The following is a 26398-nucleotide window of genomic DNA, read 5'->3' on the forward strand; positions in this document are numbered from 1 at the left end:
TTCATATCTCACCTTGATGATCATGTTTAGAGTAGTGTTCCCATCTTTCCTGATTATGTCAGTTCTTATCGTACTTTTTCAGATATTAAGGTAGTTCTCTTTTGTGTACATGACCATAGATACAATTTTATTTATTCACTTAATTATTTGATCAGCGTCCATTTCTCTGACTACCATCCCTTGAGAGCAGGTCCTGTCCTGTTGGTGGGCACCATTCAACCCCCAGCATCTAGTACAGTGCCTGACACTTAGAAGGTAAAATATTTGTTGGAAGAATGGAAGACAAAAACTTGGGAAAGAACTTAACAGTATAGAATTATGCAATTAAAAGTATTTAAAACTTCCATTAATGGATTTAATGACTGCCCCTTGAGCAAAGTCAACATTTTAATATTTATTTGTATAGAATAGTGATGATTCTTTTGAGTGAGGTCATGGGCCATATACTTTATTTCTCCTTCTAAGAGAAAATAAGATAGCTGCTCCCCTGGGTTTTTTATTTTAACCTTTGGTATCCTTCTCAACATAAGCTAGAGTATGCTTTCATTCTCCAGGGTAGAGCTGTTAGTTAATTTAGCACTTAAATTTCCTAGTGCATGTCACCTAAACCCTCAGTGCTCACAAAATCCAGAAAGTGCCAGGAAATAGGCAGAAAAATTTTGATATAATGAGACTTTAGCAAGACTCATAACATCTAGTCAAAGTTGCCTTGAGTGCCCTTTGACCAAGGGAAGCGACTTTCCCAGAAACATGTGTAGGATGTTAGAATGACCACCCTTGGGATGCCTGGGTGGCTCAGCGGTTGAGCGTCTGTCTTTGGCTCAGGGTGTGATATCAGGATCTGGGATCAAGTCCTACATTGGGCTCCCTACAGGGAACCTGCTTCTCCTTCTGCCTGTGTCTCTGTCTCTCTCTCTCGTCATTTATGAATAAATAAATAAAATCTATATATATAAAAAAGACTACCCTTTTAGTCATTCAACAGAAATTCTGTGCCCTTGTGTATACTTTTCTATTAGAGGGAGACAGAGAAGCAAATATGTACATAAGATGTACAGTGTGATGGGGGAAAAGTGCCTCATGGATGAATAAAGAAAGGACAGGATATCAAGAGTCTTAGAGGGAGTGGCAAGGTTGCAATTTTTTTTTTTTTAAGATTGCCAGGTGCCCCAGAGAGTTGCAATTTTAAATAGACCCATGAAGGAGGACCTTTTTGTGAAAGTGACATTTAAACAGAGACTCAAAGAAGGTGAGAAAGGAAGGCAAAATCCTATCTCAGGGGAGTTTGTCCCAGGAGGGCAGATTGCAAGTGCCACCCAACAGAGGCAGATGTGTGACTGACCTGTCTGAGGAACAGCAAGGAGGCTGAAATGGGTGGAAGAGCGGGAGTGAGAGGACAGTTGGAGGAGAGGAGGTGAGTACTGACCGTTCCTTGATGGTCATAGCAAGGAGTTTGCTTTTCATTCCAAGGAAAATGGGGAGCCAGATTGTTAACAGAAGAGTCACATGATCTGAGTTAGAATATAGAATAGATTCTCAGCACAGTTATAATCTCAGAGGCAAAAGAATAATTGGGGAGATGAGTTAAGGAGCCATTGTAATAAACCAAGCAAGGGATGATGCTGGCTTACAGGTAGAGGTGGTGGAGATGTGTTAGACTACAGAAATACCCTGAGTCAGTGGTTCTTATAAAATTCTTCTGGTTCCCCATTTTGCTAGCCTTTCACTTACTCATCTGACTTTTCTAAGCAAAAGTAAATATTTCCACATTTGTACTTTCTATGTCATCTTTGAAAAATATTCCAATTCTCCTCATTGAGAAGGAAATACACTGTCAGAAGGTGCATCCAGTAACTTGTGAAAGGAAACTCTGTATTTCTTCATATGATAAATACTTATTGAACAGCTACTATTTCAAGGTCTTCTAGGAACTATATTACATAATATGTTGAGGACAAAGAGGTTCTCAAAAGGTCAACTGATGGTAGATTTCATAATTTGGTATGCAATAAATGAATTTTACTTTTACTTCTCTAATGCCAATGTGAGAGAGGAAAAAGTAGAGTAGTGAAATTTCTTTGTGCTCTCTGTTCTTTTTAAAAATTTTTTTCTGTGACAAGGGATATTCCAATTATAGTGCTATATCTTGGCAACAATGAACTTCCAACTTAAAAAGAATTATGCTATTTATAAGACTAAGATCATGCTATTTATTACTAGTGAATCCTCAACAATTTCATCTTTATTCATATATAAACATGACTGTTGGAGATTTACGTTATAGATCTCTATTTTAAAAAATTAACTGGCAATAAGAGGCAGTTAAATTTAAGATCTAATTTGAACCAATGTAGCTATGCCTCACCCTCAGTCTTTATATCCTGCATCTAAATTATTCCTTATGAGTAATTGTGTATTTAGCAAGGAGTATTTTCAGAGGATAGAAGGAGAAATTTATTAGGTTGCATTCTATTGGGACCAAAGTAGCAATTCTAGTAGCATGGAGTGGAACTGCCAGATACAATTCCAGTGATCTAGAAACTCTAATTTATCTAATTTACTATGACATTTCAGTGATTCCAAACACCTTTCTTCTTTCTTTTTCTTTCTTTCTCTCTCTCTCTGTTTTTGTTTTGTTTTTTTTTTTTTTTTTTTTGGTTCTTTTATTGTTTTTTTTTTTTTTTTACCGGAGTGAAACTCTTTTAAGAAAACAAGCCCTGGCTTGTCATTCCTTTCCTATGATGTCCTAGGAATCATTCTGTTCAGGGAGCCAAGATGCCTCTAAAATATTAACTTATGTGAAGGGACATACTCCAACATCTTTCATAACTTGGAGTCACTTAAATCCTAGATTTAACTGTTCTTTAAAGATTCACCACAATGACCTCTAGCAGTCCAACAGGAGGAAAAATATTGGTGTCATCTACATCTTTCACTGAATCCTTATTTCATGGGAAGGTTTTCCATGAGAGAGAGCTCTGAGTAGCCAATCTTCAGGTTTCTAGGAATAGGAGGTAGTTGCAGATTTGATATAAAGGCTTTTGGTTGATATTTAAAAAAAAAAGTGGGTTGTTTTTTATCATACAAATTTAAACCAGTTGAAAAATTCTGCTTCTTTCTTATCATTTGCTGTTACTACTATCCTCTATCAAGCACTGATTATGTACTAGGCCCTTGTGCTGATCAATTTATCCATATTATTTCTTTTCATTCCCAGAACAATCCTAGGAGGTAAGTTTTATCTCTCTTGTTTTAAAGATAAGAAAGTGAGGCCTTGAAGAAAGTCAGAGATGTGAAAGGACTGGATAAATATTACAGTGTAGATAAAATAGTTGGGCAGGCCTTGGATCTGGCTCTTTAAATTTGAAACATACTATCTTAACTGCTAGAATAGTTTACCTTTAAATTTTGCTAAGGGTAATGCAGACATAAAGGGGCAATGTCTGTTTGCCATTGCAATGACAGGGTAAATTGTCACGGTAAAACCCCCATGAGTAAAAAGTTATCTTCATTAAAGCTCTAGTATTTTCAGTGAGCAGTTGAGAAGATATACCCTTATTTGGGGGAATTAATCAGATTTCAGTAGAAATGTCATTAATAGGAATCTAGTTGCTGTTTCATTTTGAAATTTTGCTAAAACATTTCTATTTCTGTGATAGCGGAAATGTTTTGCATCTGCACTGCCAAATAAGGTAGCTACTGGACATACGTTGCTATTGAATATTTGAAATGTAACTGAGTGACTGAGGAATTTATTTTTAATTTTATTTAATTTTAATTAATTTCACCTTTAATTTTAAAAGCCACATGTTGCTGGTAGCTACCATACACCTAGAATGCCTGTTGTGAGGTCATGATAGTGTTCCATATGCTATGAGTAGTTAGGGGAGAGGAAAAAGACAATTATCGAAAGGTAAAAATAATTTTCCAAATACAGGAAGAACTGAATATTTCCAATAGTTTTTTGTTATAGCAAACTGTAAGGGAAAATGAAAATCAAAAAGTATTAGTTCTAGGAGCAACCAGAGAGCAACAGGCCCATTACAGGTAAGACATCTTTTTAGTAATCTGTCTGCATTCTCAGCCTATTGTTTCTTATCTTTTGGCAAAAGGCAATGCTACCAAAAAAGCTTAAATTGTATTAAAAAGTGAAATAATTATTTGGATTTTAAAGAAGTAAATAAGACCAAGTGGCATATTTTCATAGTAACAAATGTATTTTACTTCTTTTTAGGCAATGGGAAGGATTATGGAAAGGATTACAAGCTTATTTTTCATTTACAAAGAAAACCCAGGCTGGAACTCCAAATCAAAGAGGTGGATGAATTTGGAAACTATAGCTGCCCTCATTATAAGGGCGCCATAGTAGTTTATAAAATACCTAAAGAAAAGGTAGTCCACAACTTGGATCAATCTCTTTTACCTGATGAAAACCATGATCAGATGCCAATTTGCAAATTACCACTGAAATTGCCAAAGGTAGGTAATTTTACTTCCCTAATTACCATACTTTGTTAATTCTTCATAATTCTCTACCACAATCTACACTTCAGGCACAGGGATACTTAAGGTTAAAAAGAAAGGCAGGTCTAAAATTGAGAAGGAAAGAGTGGGTGGCTGCAATTTCAGAGTGATAAAATACATATCAGGATTTTCACTTAACTTTCATATAGACTTTCTAACAGGAACAATTCAAGTTGATCTGGTCCTGATAGTGTGTTCTTAATAATTATGGAAATGATGTCATTTATTTTCTCTAACTGCATCGGAATAACTGGAAAATCATTTATGAAAATACTGAATACGCTTCAGTGCACCACACTGAAGTGTTTAGTAAAAGTCACGTGGTGAGCAGGAAAACAACTTAACATTTTCATCCAGACTTATCAAATCCTACACACTTGTTTTTCTTTATTTATTTTGTAAGATTCTGTTTATTTATTCAGGAGAGACACAGAGAGGGAGAGAAGTAGAGACATAGGCAGAGGGAGAAGTAGGCTCCCTGCAGGGAGCCCAATGTGGGACTCAATCCCAGAACCCTGGGATCATGCTCTGAGCTAAAGGCAAATGCTCAACCACTGAGCCACCCAGCCGTGCTGCACACTTTTTTTTAAGAGTAAATTACTCTTGCCTAAAATTCCTATTCTTATCAGAAGGTAGGATTGAATCAGTGAGGATGACGGAACATAAGAGACTCCTACCTCTGGGAAACCAACAAGGGGTAGGGGAAAGGGAGGTGGGCGGGGGTTGGGGTGACTGGGTGATGGGCACTGAGGGGGGCACTTGATGGGATGAGCACTGGGTGATATGCTATATGTTGGCAAATTGAACTCCAATTAAAATTAATAATAATAATAATTATTATAAAGAAGGTAGGATTGAATTGTCTCTCCAAATAGGCCAAATAATCTTATTACTGTACATACTCTTTTCTTTAATGATCCAGGACATAGTACTTTCTAAACTATAGTCTTAATGAGAAATATAATTGAAAAATTCATTTTATCACTCCAAGGAGTGAATTTATTCTTTTAAAACATATTTTATTTATTTATTCATGAGAGACACACAGAGAGAGAGGTAGAAACACAGGCAGAGGGAGAAGCAAACTCCACACAGGAAGCCCGATGTGGTACTTTATCCCGGATCCTGGGATCACGCCCTGAGCCAAAGGCAGACCCTCAACTGCTGAGCCACCCAGGCATCCCATGAGTGAACTTATTCTTTAAAGATGCTAGAATTATTTTTTTGTGTCTTTGCTTTTTGTGTTATGAATACCAGAAATATCTTTTCCATATTGTTAGATTCTGTACTGATTTTTTAAAGATTTTATTTATTTATGAGAGAGAGACAGAGAGAGGCAGAGACACAGACAGAGGAGGAGCAGGCTCCATGCAGGGAGCCCAATGTGGGACTCAATCCCGGGATTCCAGGATCACACCCTGAGCCAAAAGCAGGTGCCAAACCACTGAGCCACCAGAGATCCCAATTTTATACTGATTTTAAGTTAATTAGTTAATGAAATTCTGAAAAAGATTATGTGCTTTTCAGAGCATTATGAAAAATACAGAGACACAGAGGATAATACATGCCCTAAAACTGTGTTGTCCCAAATGATAGCCACTACCCATTATGTGTCTATGGAGCACTTGAAACATGGCTAGTCCCAACTGAGATGTGCTGTAAGTGTAAAGTACACACTAGATTTGAAAGAGTCAGTAGGAAAAGCATAAAATAAGTTGTTGATCATTTGTTTATATTGATTTTATGGAAAATTATATTATCTTGGTTATGAGGTTAAAGAAAATATATAACACTAATATATAGAAATAATAGAATACATTATTACTTAACCCCATAAAATTAATTTCACCTATTTAAAAAATTTGTTTTATTTGTCTAACTAGAAAATTTCAGATTACCTATCAGTCTCAAAGTATATTTCTCTAAGTGATTTATAATGTAGCAGAGTATGTAAAACATGTACAGTGAATCCTTGAACAACTCAAGAGTTAGGGGCACCAACCGCTGCATAGTCAAAAGTCTGAGTATAACATTGGACTCCCACAAAACTGACTCTTAATAGCCAGCTCTTGACCAGAATCTTTACTTATGACATAAACAGATGATTGACCCATATTGTACGCTACGTGTTTAATATATTGTATTCTTATCACAAATGAGAAAAGTAGGGATCCCTGGGTGGCGCAGCGGTTTGGCACCTGCCTTTGGCCCAGGGCGCGATCCTGGAGACCCCGGATCGAATCCCACGTCGGGCTCCCAGTGCATGGAGCCTGCTTCTCCCTCTGCCTGTGTCTCTGCCTCTCTCTCTCTCTCTCTGCGACTATCATAAAAAAAAAACAACACATGAGAAAAGTACATTATTAAGAACATCATAAGAAAATAAATATATACTAATGTACTGTATTTATTTTAAAAAAATCAGTGTATAGGGTGACCCATGCATTTCAAATCTGTGTTCTTCAAGAGTTGACTGTATACAAAAATCACCTTGTAAGACAACAAATGATTAGACAAATGGGATAAACTGTACTAACAGTTGTTCAGAGGAGGAAAATAGCTCTTCTGGAAGCTGGTGCTGGTAGAGATTTCATGGTAGGTAGAGCATTTTATCTGAGTTTTGTAGTTGGTAGGAATTTGGTCAATGGGAATGAAGAAAAAATATGTTATGACTAATTGGAATAAATTGGACTGGAAGTAGTAAGCATAGATTAGCAAGGATTCATAATTCTTATAGTGACCATTATAGTAATTTCTAATGTCTCTCAAGTGTTTTACATGCCCTATATTATTAAATCCTCACATGAGACATTATTACTGTTCTTATTTTATAGGAAACTGAGATGTAGAAATTTTACTCAGCTTGCTCCCTGTCCCGTAGCTAAATAAGTCTCTGAGCTAGGATGCAAACACAGAGGATCAGCTTCCCACATGTCTGCTGTTGTCTCTGTAGCAGATAAAACCACAATTTAGGTAAACTCAAGGATATAAGATGGGTTTTAGGACTTCCGTGTTCACCCCGAAGCTCTGTAATAATTTCATGAGCATTATTTGTGAGTGTAAAGGTGATAGGAAAATTATATAACAAATGATATGACATAGGTTCTGGCCAAACTGAAAGTAGTCATGACAGCTGAGGTGCTGGGCTGTAGAGACACTAATTCTTTACTTGCTGGTTTGGTGGAGATTCTAGGGTTCCTGGAAGGCATATGTAGGGTAGCAGAGTCTATTAAACCACTTATACTTAAAATTATATTTGAGAACAGTATAGCTAGCTGTATAAGTGTATACCCACTATCAGTTTTTCCTCTGTGCATTTTCATTTCCATCTTAGGGACTTTGCATCTGTTGCTCACTACACTTGAGGCTCTTCTTCCATCAGATCATCATGTAGCTGGTCTTTATCATTCTAGTTTCAGCTCACGTATCACCTCCTATTGTTATTCCCTCATCTCTTTAACCCATTAGCCTTTTAAAATTTACCTTGTAACCCTCACCATTAATTTAAATTATTAGATTTATTTATTTGTTCATATATTTTCCATTTGCCTTTCTTTGCCTCTGGACAAAGCAAGCTCCAAGGACTTTGTCACTTTGTTAGGGCTGTACTGTCAGTGATTAGAACAGTGCCTGGCACATCATAGGTCCTTTAAATATTTGTGACTAGATGAATGAGGGGAGGTCTGTAGCATTCATTAGAATCTAAAAATTTAGGGACACCTGGGTAGCTCAGTGGTTAATCGTCTGCCTTTGGCTCAGGGTAGGATCCTGGAATCCCAGGATTGAGTCCCACATCAAGCTCCCTACATGGAAATTCCTTCTCCCTCTGCCTATGTCTCTGCCTCTCTCTCTCTCTATCTCTCTCTCTCTCTCTTTCTGTGTGTGTGTGTCTCTCATGAATAAATAAATAAAATCTTAAAAAAAAAGAATCTAAAAACTTAAATTTAAGAACTGTAGGCCTAATGGAATACTCAAATTCTCTTGGGCCAGTGGTTTGCAGCCTTATTTACAATTTACAAACACTTAGCTGACGGAGTTGATTTGGATCTACATGAAAATTTGAGAGCAGAGGAAGGGAACATTGGGAGCGCTCTTCAGGTAGCTCAATTTATCACATTACTTCCTAAGCTCATCCTGTTGTTCTGTTGCTCTAGAGACACTGGTGGGAGAGAAGTAAGTGGGCTGTTGGAATTCTCCAGCAGGAGGTAGTCAGGGCTGCACTGTGATGACAGCAAACAATGGAAAGAAAGCCTCTTATGTAAGAGAGGACAGACTTGAGGTCCAAAATGTGACACAAATTTGGCTTTCAGTTTTTTCTCTTTGGCCAATTTGACTTCATGAATCAATGAGCCAAATTAGCCAAACTAGACGGTTTAGGATTTTATATAGGTTTTGCTCAATAAAAGTCTGTATGCATGATTGTCCAGGCCTTTTGCATAAGCTCTTCCTCGGACTTGATTCTAGAAAACCATTCCTCTCCTGTTTGCCTGAACAAATCCTACTGGTCATCCCTTACAGCTCTGCTGAGGTGGACTTCTCCCAGGAAGCCTTCCTTGACTTCCTCTTTCATATCAATTTCAGTGTGTTTGGCATGTGTTCCCACAACACCCTGTACTCTCCCTATCACTGCTGTTACCGGATTTTATTATAATTATTTATTATAATTACATGTTTCCCAGTAGTCAAATATTTCTCAATCTTTTCATTTGTTTTTGCCCTCCTAACAAGTCTTTTTAGACATTTTTCCCTCTAGTCAACCCTCCCCATTAAATTTTAATATCACAGATATACAATAGGTATATTTGTATTTTATATTTTAAAAGTGTAAGGTCTTTTCAACTTGCCCAAGAGTGAATTTTCACTCTGTGAGGGTGATGTTACCCTGGTTGGAAATGTATGCAATTGTTTATCCAGGCACATATATTGTCCTATTCAACTTACATTGCTAGTGCCAGGCATATAGTACATGCTCGATAATTATTTGTGAATAATTAGATGAATGAGACCATTTCTTCAAATCTTAAGATTGTTTAGTTTTGATACTGGTAATCTTGAAATGATATTGGCATGTCTAAACATAGTACATTTTACACATCTGCTGGCTCTATCAATCTATTGTTCACAGCCATTGGGCCTTTCTTTTTTTTTTCTTCCAGATACATTTGTATAGGGCTTTCCAGATTCACCCTTTTGGCGCTTTATCATGCCTAAGTGTTTACTAGTTTTTTGGGTTGAGAAAAAAATCTGTGGCTATAGAAAATTTTCCCTCTTTTCAAACTAATATATCTAAATGGGAATTGAAACCATAACCTTTAGTTTGTAAGAACAGATTCCTTTCATAAAGTTAAGAATTAAAAAAAAATTGACCTCAGCTTCACAGTATTAGAGTATGTTATTTTTCAGGAAATGAAAGTAGCCCTATAATATGGAGCTTAGCATTAATGAGCACTATGGTATGCACACATTTGTATATGTAACAGAAATTAGGTAAAAGCATTTGTCAAAATTCAAAGTGCTTTTCACACAGAAGACAAGCAGTAAATATTTATATACATGTATATAGACAGAAACATATGCATTCACATACATGTAATGATAATGTTTGACCTTAACGTACTGTCTGATTTCCAGAGATGTGAGAACATATCATCCATTACTTCATGTTTGTGTGTCTCATTCCTCAGCCTACATATCCCATTCATTCATGTGTTAATCCATTCAACAAACGCTTTTTGCATCCCATGGGCCAGACATACCGTGGCGTTCCTTTACGTATGGTCTCATTTTCCCCATACCTCTCCACAGACTATTGTCAACTCAGAGGGCAGAATGAGCCTCTAAACCATCAGTCAGATCATTTCCTGACTCTGCTCCAAACCTGCCACAGCTCCTCGTTTCACTCAGAGTAAAAGACTGTGTATGAACTCGATTCTCATTGACTCTAGGACCTTCTCTCCTATACGTTTCACTTACTCAACTCTAGCCACAATGACCCTCTTGCTGTTCTAGGGACTTGCCACATGTGCTTCTGCTTCAGGTCCTTAGGTTAGTGGTTCCTCTTGCCTGGCATGTTCTTCCAACCATCAGATGCCAACAAGACCAACACCCTCATCTCCTTCAATTCTTTGATGAAATTTCACCTTCTCTTTGAGACCTACTCTGATTCTATTTCATGTTGCAATCTACTCCTACACATACATCCAGACACTCCTAATCCTCCTTAACTTCCTCTGCTTTTTTCCTTTCCTCTGAAGCATCGGTACCATCTAACATTTATTTCTTTGTTTATTATGTTATCATATGAACACTACTACTTCACAACTACAACACAAGCTCCTTGATGGCAAGAACCTTTATCTGTTGTTCATTGCTGAATTACAAGGCCTTAGAAGAGTGCCTGCCATGGGTTTGGTGGTCAAATAGTGTTTGTTGAACGAATGAATTCATAAATAGAACTTTTATCTTATTTCATTTTATTTTATTTTTAAAAAAGATTTATTTATTTGTCAGAGAGAGAGAGTACAAGGAGGGGAAGCAGAGAACAGAGGGAGAGGGAGAAGCAGACTCCCTGCTGCTTAGGGAGCCTGATGGGCTCGATCCCAGAACACTGGGTAGATGTCCTACCTTCAAGTGAACCGAAGATAGATGCTTAACTGACTGAGCCACACTTAGAGCTTGTATATTAAATACTCAAAGTGTGAAGTGCAAAATGAGAAGTGTCAAGAAGGAAAATAAATTAGCATCAGAGGACTGACAAATTTGCAGTGTATGCTTACGGATGTGATAGCCAGCACAGGATTCACTGTGGAGTGCCTTCCGGGCTGAAGGGTAACTGACAGGAAATTCACCCTGCCAGTGTGGCCAAGAGAGCAATGATGAGGCAAAAAGCAAGTACTCAGACTGCCATGGGCATGAAGTTTAATCAAAGACTCCCTGGGGGCTCTTGGGTGGCTCAGTGGTTGCACATCTGCCTTCTGCTTAGCATGATCCCGGAGTCCTGGGATCAAGTCCTGCATTCTCTCTCTGCCTGTGTCTCTGCCTCTGCGTTTCTCATGAATAAATTTTTAAAAAAATTTTAAAAAGGGACTCCCTGGCAAATGCTTAGGGGAGGGGCAGAGACAGGCGATTAGTTTAGTTTTGAACGAAAAAAAAAGGTCCTTGTGATAATTCACATTTCACAGGTGATCTTGTGAAAATGGTCACAAAATCAGTACACATGAAAATGTATGGTGGAAAAGAACCTTGATTTATCTCTAAGTCTTTCCTAAGTTGTGCTTCAAATTTCCTGCTTTTACAAAATATTCAAGTGAATTCAGCTCACACCTTATCTATTTGTACTTTGGCAGCAGCAAGGCAAGTTTCATAAAACTCTCAAAGATTTTTTTTTTTTTTTAGGTGGAAGGAAGTGGTGTGTGCGTCTTAGTGTGCTTCTGAAATTGCGTCACATAGGTGATTGTGCCATTTGGTTATTTGCGCTAGGTTGAGTTGTGACTGCCTTTTATTCTTCCTGTCTGCGTAGAGGTTTTGCTTTGAAGGAGAGAAGGGCCCTGGGTCTGGTGGCTGCTTCTGTGGAAGTCGGTCAGGGGCCCTCTTTTCCCAGTCATATCTACCCTACATATTTATGTAAGCCATCTGTTGACCCAAGTTTTGCTTTAGCCTGAACTTCCTCTTTTTTTTTAAACTGAACTCATGACATGTGATTTCTAGTAAATAATGATACTGCTTCAACACTTACTCTCTTACCACATTAAATAACTTGCTTTGTCAAAGGGAGGAAGCGGGCCCAGGCTGGCGGGCCATTTACTCCCCAATCCCCACCTTCTCAACCCTTTGGATTTCCACAGCCATCCCCCTGCCCTGTCAGGAATGTTTTCTTTTTTTAATATGATTTTTCCCCTAAGTGTATGAAATACTAAATAATAATCTCAACTATATACATGAGAGGATCAGAAGTGATGGGAAATGTTTGTGTTCACGGGCTCTTTAATTCTACTTAGGTTTTTTAGTTGTAATAATTTGCAAAGTTATTTTAAGGTTCAAGAATGACATGGAACTTCATATACCATTGCTAGCTATGAAGAAAGCAGATTTTACCAGGTGTATGCTTCTTAAATAAAACTGGACATGAGAAATCAATTTTGTTGGCTTGTGTGTGTGTGTTTGGCAGGGGGTGGGGAGGGGAAGGGGAGGCATCATGAACCTCATCGTGATTTTGGAATTTTCCATAGCTTAGTTTCATGCTTTCTATACTAGAGTTAATTATAATAACATGCATGTAGCTTTATGCTCCACCTCTATCAATTATGGAAGAAAGTCACTAAAATCTTGGTAAGTAGAGATATTGTGACAATTTTTTTTAATAAATTAATTTTTATTGGTGTTCAATTTACCAACATACAGAATAACACCCAGTGCTCATCCCGTCAAGTGTCCCCCTCAGTGCCCGTCACCCGTTCACCCCCACCCCCCGCCCTTCCACCACCCCTAGTTCGTTTCCCAGAGTTAGGAGTCTTTATGTTCTGTCTCCCTTTCTGATATTTCCCACACATTTCTTCTCCCTTCCCTTATATTCCCTTTCACTATTATTTATATTCCCCAAATGAATGAGAACATACAATTTTTTTTTTTAACCTGTGAAATTTTTACAAAGCCTTCTTCTTTCCAATGCAGCAGTTCTGGCTCCCCTTGGCTCTTCCTTGACATGACTTCCATGCCTCGAATCTTACCTTCTTCTAAGCCATCAGAATGACCTTCAAAGATAGCCTTGACCAGGCCACTGAAAAATCTACTATATATTTCACGTGAGACATTTAAGGAAGAAAATGATCAAAACTGTTTTAGTTAGAAACAGGATCCTTTTTTGGAAGGAACTTTGCCCACTAATTAAATCAGAAGAGAAACTTTCCCTTCTCTGGCTGCTCTCCTTCCTCTTTAACTACCCCACTCTTTTTTCTCCTCACCCTTTTTTCCTTCTCCCTGACTCTTCCCCATCTCTTCTTCCTTCTCACCTCTCCTCTTCACTCCCCCTCCTTCTCTCTTCATCCAAGGGAAGGTTTTCTCTGTTCAGCAGGTGGTATAACTAAACCAGGAATTGTGTCCCATACTATCTCCTATGGCTTTCAAGAATTCTTTTACAAAGGAAGCAGATAAATTCTTCCCTCTCTGAGAAAATTTTAATAAAAGAACAAATTGATATGTTCAGTTCTCCTAAAATCCAAACATTTAGTACATAAAAAATGATGTTTGTTAATTCAAGCAATTTCTATTTGGTGAACTCCAACTGTAATGTTTTCCTGTAGAAATATCAGCCAACCTGTCAATGAACAAATACTAACTAAATGCTAACTATATGTGAGGTATTATGTAGGGCCTAAAAGATGATAGTAATATTGGTCTCAAAGTCCTAGCTTTGGGAAATTACAATCCAGTTCAGGAAAGAAAGCATAAATACTCTAAAAGTCACAAAACAATGCTGGAGATAAATAATAGATGAGTATAATAACCTAGGAATATCACAGGACAGGAACTGATGATTTGCTACAAATGAATGACCAAGATAGTAAGTGCTAGGTCATTTCAGAGAAGGGAGTGATTCCTGTGGCTGAGGTGACCCAGACACTTCACAGAGCAGGACACATGTAGAGAATGTTTATGTTCTGGAAAGGAATAGGGGAAGAGGCAGTGGGTTCCACACTAGAAGGATGGCATGAGCTGAAGCTTTGAACTGGCAAAGCATAAGATATGTGTCAAAAAAGGACAATGTGTAGATTTGTGTGATTTGAGTGGAAGAAATAAATTGAGTGGAAATAAATTGGGGAAAGATTATAGAGGGCTTTGAAAGCCTTGTTACATCCACCAAATATCTCTGTGTAGTTGTTATAGCTTAGGGCCTTCTGTCAAAAGGATATGATTGATTTCATGATACAGAGAACATATGTGGAGCAGAGAGTAAACCAGAGATCCTTAGCATATGAGCAAAACAAACAAACAAAATCTCTCAGCCACTGGTATTCTTGAGATGTGTGGCTGTAATGAGGACGGAGAAGGAGGTATCTAATTAGTTTATAATTAAGCTTATCCTTTATCCTATAAGTAATGGCAAGCCATTGGAAAACGCTAACCAGGAGGGTGACATGATCAAATTTTGTTAGCGTATCATTGTGGCAGTCTGTACGGATAATTTAGGTGAGCTTAGCAAGAGTACAAGAAAGGACTAATGCAGTAGTCCATGGGAGAGAGGGTGATGGCTTGATGTTGTGAAGCCCATGGCTTCAGATGGCAAGCAGAGAGCAAAGTCAGAGGGAGACTTAGGATTGGAGACCAATTGGACTTGGTGACAGAGTGAATTTGTGTGGGGGTTGGCAGGACACTGAGAGGGAGGCAGTCATGGAGGGGCACTTCCTACGGTGGCTCCCAGGACACTGGTATGAGTGACGACCCTGTGATACAACATAGTGTTTTACCGACTTGAGTTTGGAATTGTGTTCAAACTTGCATTTTATCTCTACTGCCCTGCACATGGCTCGAAATAATAGATGGTCATGACTTTCTCCTTTCACTACTCTACACCATACAACTGACAGGGTGATTTTTCTCAAAAATGAAATATGATTTTATCAGTCTTCTAAAACTTATCAAAATGGCACTCTGTATCTGTGGATCCAGGTCCAAGCCACTTACCCTGGTGCATAAAGCTCTTCACAAACCCCTACAATTTACCCTTCAGCCCTTTCATATTTACCTAGTATCTTTTTCTCCAGTGGCACTGAAGATCCTATTTCTTTTACACATTATGGTCTTAAACTACCTCAGAGGCTCTTCCACACTTAGCTCTATTTTCATCTCTTTGGAAGACATCTTTACATTTCCCAGGCACAGTTAGGCACTGCGCCGGATCCGTAACCCTAGTACTTGGCATATGTAGTAAGGAATGGTCTCTCATCCTCTTTGTATAATCATAACAGTAATGAAAATAACTAATATTCATTACTCATTCACTATGAGTAACTTGATAAAGCATTTACGCATACTAACTCATTTACTGAAAGGGTAGGCCGTTGAAGAAACTGAGGCACAGAGGAGTTCACTCAAGGGAAAATAGCTGGAGAATGACATAGCTGCTGCTGGAACCCAGTTTGTCTGATTCCGGGGGTGGCGCTCCTAACCGTGATACCTAGCATGTCCTTTTGTAAATGAGCTCCTCAGGGCTGGATGCATAGCTCATTCAATTTTGTAATCCCATCTCCCGGCAGCCATTCAGTAATATTTTTGTTGAACTCTCTAATGAATCAGTGAATGCATGCTGGGGAAATTGGTAAAGCAATTGAAGGAGGAGCCTTAATAGCCCACGAAAGCTTTACGTGTTTGCTTTCCCAGCTAATAGTTACTTTTAGCAGAAGCCTGTCATGCCTTCAAAGGGATGACTAATGTGGGGATTTTACGGTTGTGGGCAGACCTGGAAAGAAGATGTTTGTGGCTATCCAGACCTTTCCCGGTAACATTCATATCACTTTCTGTTGGAAAGGCTACTCCTATCTATCAGCCAAAAGCACTAAACAAAACAAAGCAAAAACATCAGGAAACTAGAAAAAAATTCTACAAAAGAATAGTGAAATTACATATTCGAATCTAATTCTAGACCCTAGAAATTAGAATATGCTAGAAAAAATAATGCTCAGAGTTGAACGGGTCCTTTGACAGGTCTTCAGGATTGACAAAATGTCATTGAGATTATAATTTAACAGTTGACAATAAAGAGGAGGTCATTGTGTATAAATTTGAACGATGTACCTTTGATTTGTTGAGCTGCTTTTAAAATCAATAGTGTCTCCCCCATAGCTGCATTTATGGATCAAAGGCATCTGTTTTTGCCCAAATTGCTTGGAACAGTGAACAAAGCTTTAAGCATATTAGCAATAGTTAAACTTACCCAGTGTTTGCTGGTGTGCTGGGCCTGTTGGAAGTGCTGTGCATATTTTATATCTTTTGAGCCTCACTGCAACTGTGGTATATGTACTGCTTTGCCTTTTGATAGATTAAAAAAAAAACATGGAGACATTAATTTCAAAATTATATTTATCTATTCCAGACTGACTTTGACAGCTTTTCTTTGTGACTCCATGTTTATTCTATATATATTTCCTGAGTAATCCAGAACCTTGCTCGATTTCTATCTGCAGCCATCCCTGAAAACCCTTTCCTTCTTATCTGTCCCAGCTCCTTAGATCAGTTGGAGTTTCTTGAGTCCATCTATCTGGTTACCAGGGTCCTAAAGCTGTCTTCTTTAGTGATTGACTTCTTCAAAGGTTAAGAGATATTTGATCCCTTCCTCTTGACAAAGCCATAATCAGATAAAGCCCTAAAAAGAGCCATTCTCAAAGAAGCAATTGAAAAGAATAATGAAAAAAAACAAAAACAAAAAAACAAAACATAAGCTCAGCTGCAGTAAAATGTGCACAGGTTTAGGACTAAGAAAGACCCGAGTTTAAACCAAGATATGGTTTGGGATTTCTTCTGGGATTGGCAGCAGTCTGATTTCATTTCCAAAAAAATTAATTTCTACCTTTATCTCCAAGCTAGACCACTCTCAGTCAGCTCTTCTTGCTCTAAACCTCGTTTTTTTTTGTTGTTGTTTCTCCCCCCTCTCTCTTAGGTTAATCTTCCTTCTCTGTGGGTTTCTGATGGTCTTCAGATTTCTCTTTGTAGAAGCACTTCCTTTTATTGTGTAGGCCAAGCATTTCTGCCTAAGCCTTCAGGAAGTTCTCGACTGACTGTGCAATGACAATAATATTCACAGTGAAAACAAAAGGATATGTATTGACTGATGTTGGTGTCTCTTAATTTATTTATTTTAAAATTTTCTGTAGGGGATGGGGATTTTCAAAGGCACACAAAGATAGAGAAAATACGTAATGAATTTACATGGACCCATCCTCTTCTGCCATTTAAAAAAATATATATTTTATTTATTTATTTGAGAGGAAGAGAGAATGTGAGCATGAATAGGGGTAGGGGTGGAGGGAGAAGGAGAAGCAGGCTCCCCAATGAGCAGGGCTCCATCCCAGGACCCTGGGATCATGACCTGAGGTGGAGGCAAATACTTAGCCTACTGAGCCACCCAAGTGCCCCTGCCATTCTTGTTTCATCTAATACCACTGGGTTTTTTGTCTGAGTCTTCTAAAGCAAATCACAGTGACCCTATCACTTTACTTGTAAATAACTCTGTTTTCAAAGAGGGTAAGGACTTTAAAAAATCAATACCATTGCTAATGATATTAGCAATTATTACCTAATAGCATCTACTACCCAGTCCATGTTTTATACTTACCTACTAACTCAATTTTCTATTTCTGTAGTCATTTTGTTCAAAAACAAGATTCAAAGAATGTCCACACATTGCATTTGTGTCTCTTCCACAACTGCTTGAATTGTCAGTGTAGGTCATGTCGTTTACAGACTTTATTTCCGTCTACCCTCACAGCAGACTTTGGAGGTAGGATCTGCAGTCTCCGTCTCAGAGAGTTTAGTAAGAGAGTATACTGACTTGTCCGGACTTGTACTCCCTCCCAGGGCCAGAGGCTGCACAAGGATCAGACCTCAAAGTCATTCCTGTTTTGCTGTTCTGTGTCCCCTTATTCCTTGAGCAAGCCAGATCATTGCTTATTTCACATCTGCCACTTTTATTATGTATTCATGTTGCTCCTCATATACTTTGCCCCATCAGGGTGTTTGGCAATTCTAGGCCTTTCAAAGCCAGACTGGTTGGACCTTTTGTTGAAACTAAGCTTTGGAATAACCTCTGATGGTTGTTTCCTCTGTTATTTGGAATTTTTCTGCTTCTGAGGCAGAAGCTGACTTTCTCTATCATCTTGGTGTGAAATGCATAGTCACTTCTGAACAGCTTGACAAGGTCCTCTCTTTAATTCATGTGGTGACATCAGTTCATAACACCTCATTTTCAGAGCAGAGATCATTGCTATTCCTTTCACATGATGAAGGCTCCAGCTTTGTCTGGCTTAGGTTATGAGTTCACATTCCTTACTTTTTGTTGATGATTTATAATTCAGATTCCCTCAAAATATTCGCTATGGTTTTAAAAGAACAAAAATACTTTCCATATATGTTTATAGTAAAAGGTATGATTTCCAGCAAATAAAGGGGATGTTCAGTTATATTGCCCTTTTTTCCAAATTTTGGAATTGCAAGAACTTTTGTTTTGAAAGGATGGTAACATGTCAGCTTTAAATAAAATAGATTCACATGGTGAGAGAGTTACTCTCTTTCTAATCCTTTCCCTGACCTTCTGAGTACCTCTGAGCAGGTCTCAGGTTAGTGTTAGCATATTTTCACCTCTCTCTAACACAAAAGCTCCCCTGTTAACAAGCACAGAACAATTCTTAGGCTCAGAAATCTTGGGTGGCAACAGAATTCAGTAATGTTCTTTTACTTGTATTTATTTTTCAGGTTTCCATGTGGTTATATACGTGAAATTGTTTTCCCACTTATGACTGAAATATCAATTACTTTCTAAAATGTGTTTGTGTGGGTTAAAAAAATAACTTTAAAGAGAAAAATATTGAGTCACGACAGCTATTATTTTGAGCACTTATTACATGTAATGCCCTGCTTCAAGTTACATGATAGAACTCAGTGTTTCTGGGGGGCGTGGCTGCCTCAGTGGGTAGAGCATATGCCTCTTGATCTCGGAATTGTGATTTTGAGCCCCACCTTGGGTGTAGAGATGACTTAAATAAGTACATTTTTCTAACAAAGAACTCAATGTTCCCTTCAATGGCACTACAAAACAGGTTACTAGTATCATGCCCATTTTGTAAACGAGGAAAACAAGGCACAAAGAGAATACTTCAAGATCACAAGATTAATATAGGAGCTGAGCTCTTTCCCTTCTCCTAATACTGGCTCCCAATCCAGAGCAGTAAAGTTGATCTATGTAAATGGTAAGCAGAACTCAAGAAATACTAGAATGGTTGAGTGCATATCTTGCCTTACAACCTTCGGTTTACATACAAGTCTTAACTTACAGGTTAAAAATAAAGGATCTGTATTCTTACAAATGTTAGTTTAAGTATTTTTGGTCAAATTATTTTACCCCTCTAAACCTCAGTTTCCTTATTTGTAAAGTGGACATAGTAACAACTATCTCACAAGGTTGTAGATACAGTAGACTATACTGACATATGATATACTTTGAAGAGTTAGAGTAATTATCTGTAACATGGTAAATAACAAAAAATAGTAGCTGATATTATCTGGAGGCAATACTATTCACTGTTTAAGTTAGGGCTTTTGACAAACCTAGGTTTCAAGACCATGTTATGTTGGAGAATTTACAGCTGTAAAATGGGGATGACAGTTATTTCAACTATTGTGGTGGGTTTGGAATGAAATAATAATTCCGTGTTTGCCCACTTCTTGGCATTTGTCCTGTCTGGTATTCTCTAAGCTTCTTTTTAATTCTGTGGTTTCATGCCTGACATCTATTTGTGGAAATTCTCGCTGATTATTATTTCAAATATTTCTTCAGTTCCTTTATATATTTCTTCTCCTTCTGGAATTTCTATTACACATACTTTTTTTTTTTTTTTGTCTGTGTTTGTGTGGTTTTTTCCACAGTTCTTGGATGTTCTCTTTATCTCTTTTTTTCACTTTCATTTTTAACTTTGTGATTTTTTAAAAAATATTTTATTTATTTATCCATGAAAGGCACACACACAGAGGCAGAGACATAGGCAGAGGGAAAAGCAGGACACACTAGCTTTAAATAAAATGGATTCACATGGTGAGGGAGTTATTCTCTTTTTGATGTAGAACTTGATCCTAGGACCCTGGGATCAGGACCTAAGCCAAAGGCAAACACTCAACCGTTGAGCCACCCAACGATTGTGCCCTAACTTTGTGATTTCTATTAAGAGATTCTCAGCTCAGGAATTCCTTCCTCAGCCATGACCATTTACTCTTATGCCTATCAAAGGCATTCTTCTCAGTTATAGTGTTTTTGATCTTTAGCAATCCTTTTTAGTTCTTCCTCAAAATTTCTACCTCTCTGCTTACTTTGCCCATCTGCTCTTACATGCTGTCCACTTTTTCCATTAAATCCCTTAGCATAGTAATCCCAGTTTTCTAAAAATTTTTGGCGTAATAGTTCTAACATCCTTGCCATATCTGAGTCTTGTTCTGATGCTTGCTCTGTTTCCTCAAATTGTGTTTTTTTTTTTCCTTTTACTATATCTTGTCATTTTTTTCTTGATAACTGAACACGATGTATTGGGTAAAAGGAACTACTGCACATAGGCCTTAAGTAACATGGTAGAGAGGTTTGGGTGAGGGGAGGTGTTCTGTAGTCCTAAGATGAGGTCTCAATGTTAAGTGAGCCTGTCCCTCTGGACTAGGGACTTCACATGTGTCCCTTGGTCTCCCTCCTAGCCTCTCCATTCTGGGGAACAAGATGGTTAGAGTGGGCTGGAGTTGGGTATTTCCCTTCCCCTGTGTAAAAAGTTAGAGAGACCTGGAGCTGGGCATTCCCTCCCTACTCTCATCAGTTAGACTTTAATAAATCCCAGCAGATTAGGTTCTGGTTATATAGTTTCTACTAAGGACAGATCTTGTTAAGAAGAAAGAACTCTCTGTTTAAATATTTAAAAATGGTTCTCTTCCCCCTTTTCCTGATGGAAGTAGGGGGGATTTTTCTTAGCTTTCACTATGAGAACCCGGTTGAGGTTAATGGAGATAAAATTCACAGAAGTGTGTGAGTCCCCCTTGACTGGATCTCTCTGAAGTTTTTAACCTAGATTTGTTCACATTAAGCCTCCAGAAATTCATCATTTATAGTTCAAGTTTATTTACCTGGCACTGGATCTGGAGGCAGCTTCTGCTCATGAGTTTCTGCTCTGGTAAATTGTGATTCTCTGTATTTGTCTGTCAGTCTCTTCAATTTGGGAACAGAGATTCGCCCTCTGACCTCACTTGTCTGATGGATCTAAAAAGAGTTGTTGATTTTTCAGGTTGTTCAGCTTTTTTAATTGTTAGGACACAGTGGCAGCTTCCAGTTTCTTACATGCCTGATTGGATACTAGAAGTCTAGTCCAATTCTTTACACCAGTACCTCCTTGCTCAACGTTGATACTAGCTCAAATTTGATTTGTAGTCATGCTGTGCTCGTAACTGCAGCACAAAGTTTTCTGCTAACATTAATCATTGGTACCAGATTACTCCTTTGATCAATATTTTATCTAACTTATTTACAATGCAAAGCCATTAAGAATTCTATAAAAGCTGTATATTAGAAAGATGGAGAATATACAATCTACTATTATGATGCAATAAATGAACTCAAGTTAAGCAAATGGCAGTAATTACTTAGTTGCAGAGACCTCTATGTAGGCTAAAAACAGAGTAAGAATAAGGAGTGAAAACCAGTATTTAATTATGGTATCTTAAAGGCTTCTGGCAAAATCCATGCTAAAGATACACAGAAACATTCTAATTATATACACTTCTTTGATCTATTATTATTCATACACTTTCACTTGGATATTTTCTAACTACAAAATAAATGGCCTATTGACCAGAGACATTTGCAGTAGGTGTGTGGAGATAGGAAGGGTGTGAGAGTTAAAACTGGATGGAGGAGTTGTTGCCACAAGATATTATAATAATTAACCAGTGAAAACCTCTTCATGCAAAAGTGCCATAGGGTAAATAAAAAAAGTAACATCAGCATGACATTTTTGCTTGTTATATTTTACTGATATTGATCTGCAATGCCGGGTGGCATCCATGTTAGATGGTACTTCAAGTGTCAGAAAGTTTTCATGTTACTTTACATAAAAACTGGTTCTTTAGTAGAAGCCCCCAAAACTAGCAGTCAGGTAGAAATTAAAGAGGAAATATCTACTACTTGTTATTTCTATATCTCCTCATAGTAATAGTATTATTGTTGGTGCTCTTAGAATTAGCACCTGTTACAATTTAAAATAGAATATTCCAAAATAAATAAATAAAATAGAATATTCCTTCTTTAAAAAATATATTTTATTTATTTATTTGAAAAAGAAAGAGAGGGAGAGAAAATGGGGAGGAGCAAGGGGAGAGACACAAGCAGACTGTGCTGAGCACAGAGCCTGTTGCAGGGCTCTATCTCATGAACCTGAGATCATGACCTGAGCTGAAACCAAGAGTCAGATACTCAACCAACTGAGCCACCCAGGCACCCCCAAATAGAATATTCATATAGGTTTCAAAGATACCATCCTATTATGTTATTGTTTCCACTCATCACTTCAAAATATATGTGAAATCGTGGCAAGGATTTGTAGTTGGTCTCCTTTTCCCTTCCTTTTTAAAACATTTTTTTACTTTTATACTAAATTTTGTGGATTATTTTGGTGATCTCTGTAGGAATTTCATCCCATCATTCTTGCTGAACTCCGTCATTCAACGCAAGTTTGTCCTAAACTGGAAGATGGGTGAACAGTGATGACTTATGTTATCAAACAAATCAGCCCTAAAGGCAACCATCATGGCAGTTGTTTGCATCACGTTATTCCTCATTCTTGTTCTCATGTGCGTGTTTCCAGGGTGAGGTTAACTTGGTCAACACCAGCACTGTCCTAAGCATCCTGAAAGCACAATATAATGAGGGTGAATCCTGGCCAAGGTGGAAACATTATGTTTCTTTCTAAGCCCTATCAGAGACTAGATGGTCAGCAGTGGCTGAGCCCAGGTTGGCTGTGAGACCACAGGGAAAGGGAGGGTCTCCAGAGTTTTTTTTTTAATTTTTTTTAAAGATTTTATTTATTCATGAGACAGAGAGAAAGAGAGAGAGAGAGAGAGAGAGAGAGAGAGAGAGGCAGAGACACAGGCAGAGGGAGAAGCAGGCTCCATGCAGGGAGCCCGACATGGGACTCGATCCCAGGTCTCCAGATCACAACCTGGGCCAAAGGTGGCGCTAAACCACTGAGCTGCCCTCCAGCATTTTTATATAATGGTAACACTCAGGTTACATCTTGCTATACTACATACAGCTATACTTACAGGATTAGCTTTAGTTACAAATGGATCTTTGGACAATCGTCCATGTATTAGAATACGGCAAGTGTATAAAGCCTCTTTGCATACAAAATAAGACTCTAGCTCTCTAAGACAGGTGTGACAAAAACAAGTGACTTGTTGAGTACCCACGATATGCAAGCACTCAACTGAGCTCTTCCATTTTACTTCAACCAAAGTGCATTATTTTATTTCACTTAAAGCTCACTACAAACTTAAGAAGTAGATAAGATAATGATAGTGAATTAAAGGTTTAGGAAACTGAGGCATGTATTGATTCCCAGGAACCAACAATTGACAGAGTGGGCTGTAAGTTCAGACTTACCCCAGAGCTGAATGCTCAAGCAGCCTTGTATTTGGGAAAAAAAGCATTAGCTTTAAGGTTAATCACAGTAGAGTTCACTCACTCTCTCTGAGGTCCCAGTCATGACACCTCAACCACTCGTGAGCCTTTCTATCCTCACTGATCTGAGAGGAAAACAGTAAGAGCGCCTTCATTTTCCTCACAGTATTTTTGGCAAAGATAGATTAGATAACCAAGAAGAAAAAGAATTTGCAAATAACTCTGAAGTAGGCTCAGTTCTGAGAGTTTCAGAGTTGCCTGATAAATAAGGCTTAAGAGTTTACCAGCCTAGGAGATTATTTATGTGAAAGTTAAGGTACTTTCTAGGTAAGAAATTAACCTATGTTCCCTGGATCTGAAATAACTGAGTAAATGTGATATGACCTGATAGAGTTCCATTTGCAGGGTTCAGGTAGATTTGCCTAAAAGCACACATACATATCTACATACAACTCTTGAACAACATGGGGATTAGGGGTGCTGGCCCCTGCACAGATGAGAATCCACATGTAACTTTTGACTCCCTCAAAACTTAACTACTAAAAAAAAAAAAAAAAAAAAAAGAAAGAAAGAAAAAAAAAACTTAACTACTAACACCGTACTATTGACCAGATGCCTTACTCATAACATAAACAGTTGGTTAACTCATATTTTGTATGTGAATTATATATTGTACTCTCACAATAAAGGGAGCTAGAGAAAGGCAAATGTTATTAAGAAAATCAGTAGGAAAATAAAATAAATTTACTATGCTGTATTGTATTTATCGGAAAAAATCCATGTATAAATGGATCCATACAGTTCAAACCTGTATTGTTCAAGGACCAGCTGTATATTAAGTATATAAATATACTTTATTAAATACATATGTATGTTAAATATTCTATGCTAAATACATAGCATATTAATACACCTTAATATATATTTAAAGCATCCGAAGCTGTCAGAATAGAGTGCTATAGTTATGAGTGATATTTATTTCTCAGCTCTTTGGGTACATGATTGTGTCCTAAATAGAAAGCTTTGAATTAAAAACACAGAATACCTCTTTCATTAAACTTTGTGATACAACAGGGCACAATCAACATTACGCTACTGTTATGTCACACGATGGGTAGGGAGCTACTTTCTGCATTCTATCATGTTTTACTACATGGCATACACACCAAGAGGGTTTAGGTGGCCACTAGTGGAGAATTGCTTTGTGTAGGAAAAACCTACACAAAGCAAGTCAGGTTCTGGGAGAACAATGGCAGGGCAGCAGGAGAACAAACCTATGCTAACCACTGGCGTGCAACAATTGTGCCTCTGTGATACTTCTGGAGCGAAAGTGTAGTTTGGGTAGATACCATCATGCCACAGTATACGGTAGTGCACAAGGTAGACTCAGCAAGGGAAACTGTTGTGCCCACAAAAGAAGCATGGGTGGTTGCATTACCTGGCTGAACATTGAGGGGTATCTAGTGGAACAGTGTGGCTGCCAAGAGAATAAAGCCTATGAGATCGCCTGAAACCCTGGGAGAAGACTGTGCCAGAAGCTGGAGTTTCTGGAGGAGGAGGCGGGCACCAGAGCTCAGTCATCTGTGTGACACCTATGAGATAATTTAGGAATTAGAAATTATTAATACTATATCCCTATAGTATTAGGTATGGAAGAAACAAGCAGAATTTCACTTTGGTCCTTGTATTAAAAATCTTCAGCATTTTTTTGGAAAAAGATACTTCTTCCATTCTGTGCATTCTGTAGGATACATTTGGGGTACAAGTAGAGAACTGATGTAGGTTCTACTTGGTAGTGTTTTTCTAAGTGCAGCCACCATGCTTCAGTATCAGAGTCATCCAGTTGGCTTGCTATAAATATGGCTTTATCTGACATCAATTGAATCGAGCTGTGAGCTTATTTTGCCTTTTTCTTTAGATTAACTTTCATGAACATTAAGGTTTGAGAACTGCTGCTTTATTTTCTCAGTGAGTAGAAGATAAAACCCCTTGCTGAGAGAGTAGCAGCTTGGGACAGAGTAGAGGTCTCACTAAGAGTAGTAAAGGTTTGAAATATCCTCTGCAGGGAATGGTGGGAGACTCTTCAGGGATACATAAAAATATTGCTAAGCAGCCCTGGTCCCTGCTAAAATAGCAGACTTAAAATTTATGATGATAATAATCCTCATGACTGTCCATGGAGGGTCCTCATGGCTATGATGTATTTATTGAGGGTATTGTGTGGCAACCACATAGTAAATAGAAGTACTGAAATGAAAGAAGATATAGAAAAGGATATAATAGTTTCTATGAGCAGTGTGTCCACAAAGAGGTGTTAAAAATGATTAAAGAAGACAGTTGAGGTAATACAAACTTTATTTAATACTCCATGAAGTAGACAGTGTCAGAGAACAATAAAATGAGATGGAAGGCAAGAAGCTTTTGTAGGACAACTAAAGAACAAGGAAGAGACAAATGGAAAATCTC

At 37.9% G+C, this 26398-nt stretch overlaps 1 protein-coding gene across 1 annotated transcript in view; it reads left to right on the forward strand.

Moving 5' to 3' along the window:
- DTHD1 (death domain containing 1) overlaps positions 1-26398 on the forward strand; it is a 63206-nt gene that overhangs the window by 25807 nt on the left and 11001 nt on the right. The window contains exon 8 of the mRNA XM_055326579.1: positions 4235-4479. Coding sequence (XP_055182554.1) covers positions 4235-4479 — 245 coding nt within the window. The remainder of the gene's footprint in view (positions 1-4234; positions 4480-26398) is intronic.

Source organism: Nyctereutes procyonoides, unplaced genomic scaffold, assembly GCF_905146905.1.
Source record: "Nyctereutes procyonoides isolate TBG_1078 unplaced genomic scaffold, NYPRO_anot_genome, whole genome shotgun sequence".
NCBI lineage: Eukaryota > Metazoa > Chordata > Mammalia > Carnivora > Canidae > Nyctereutes > Nyctereutes procyonoides.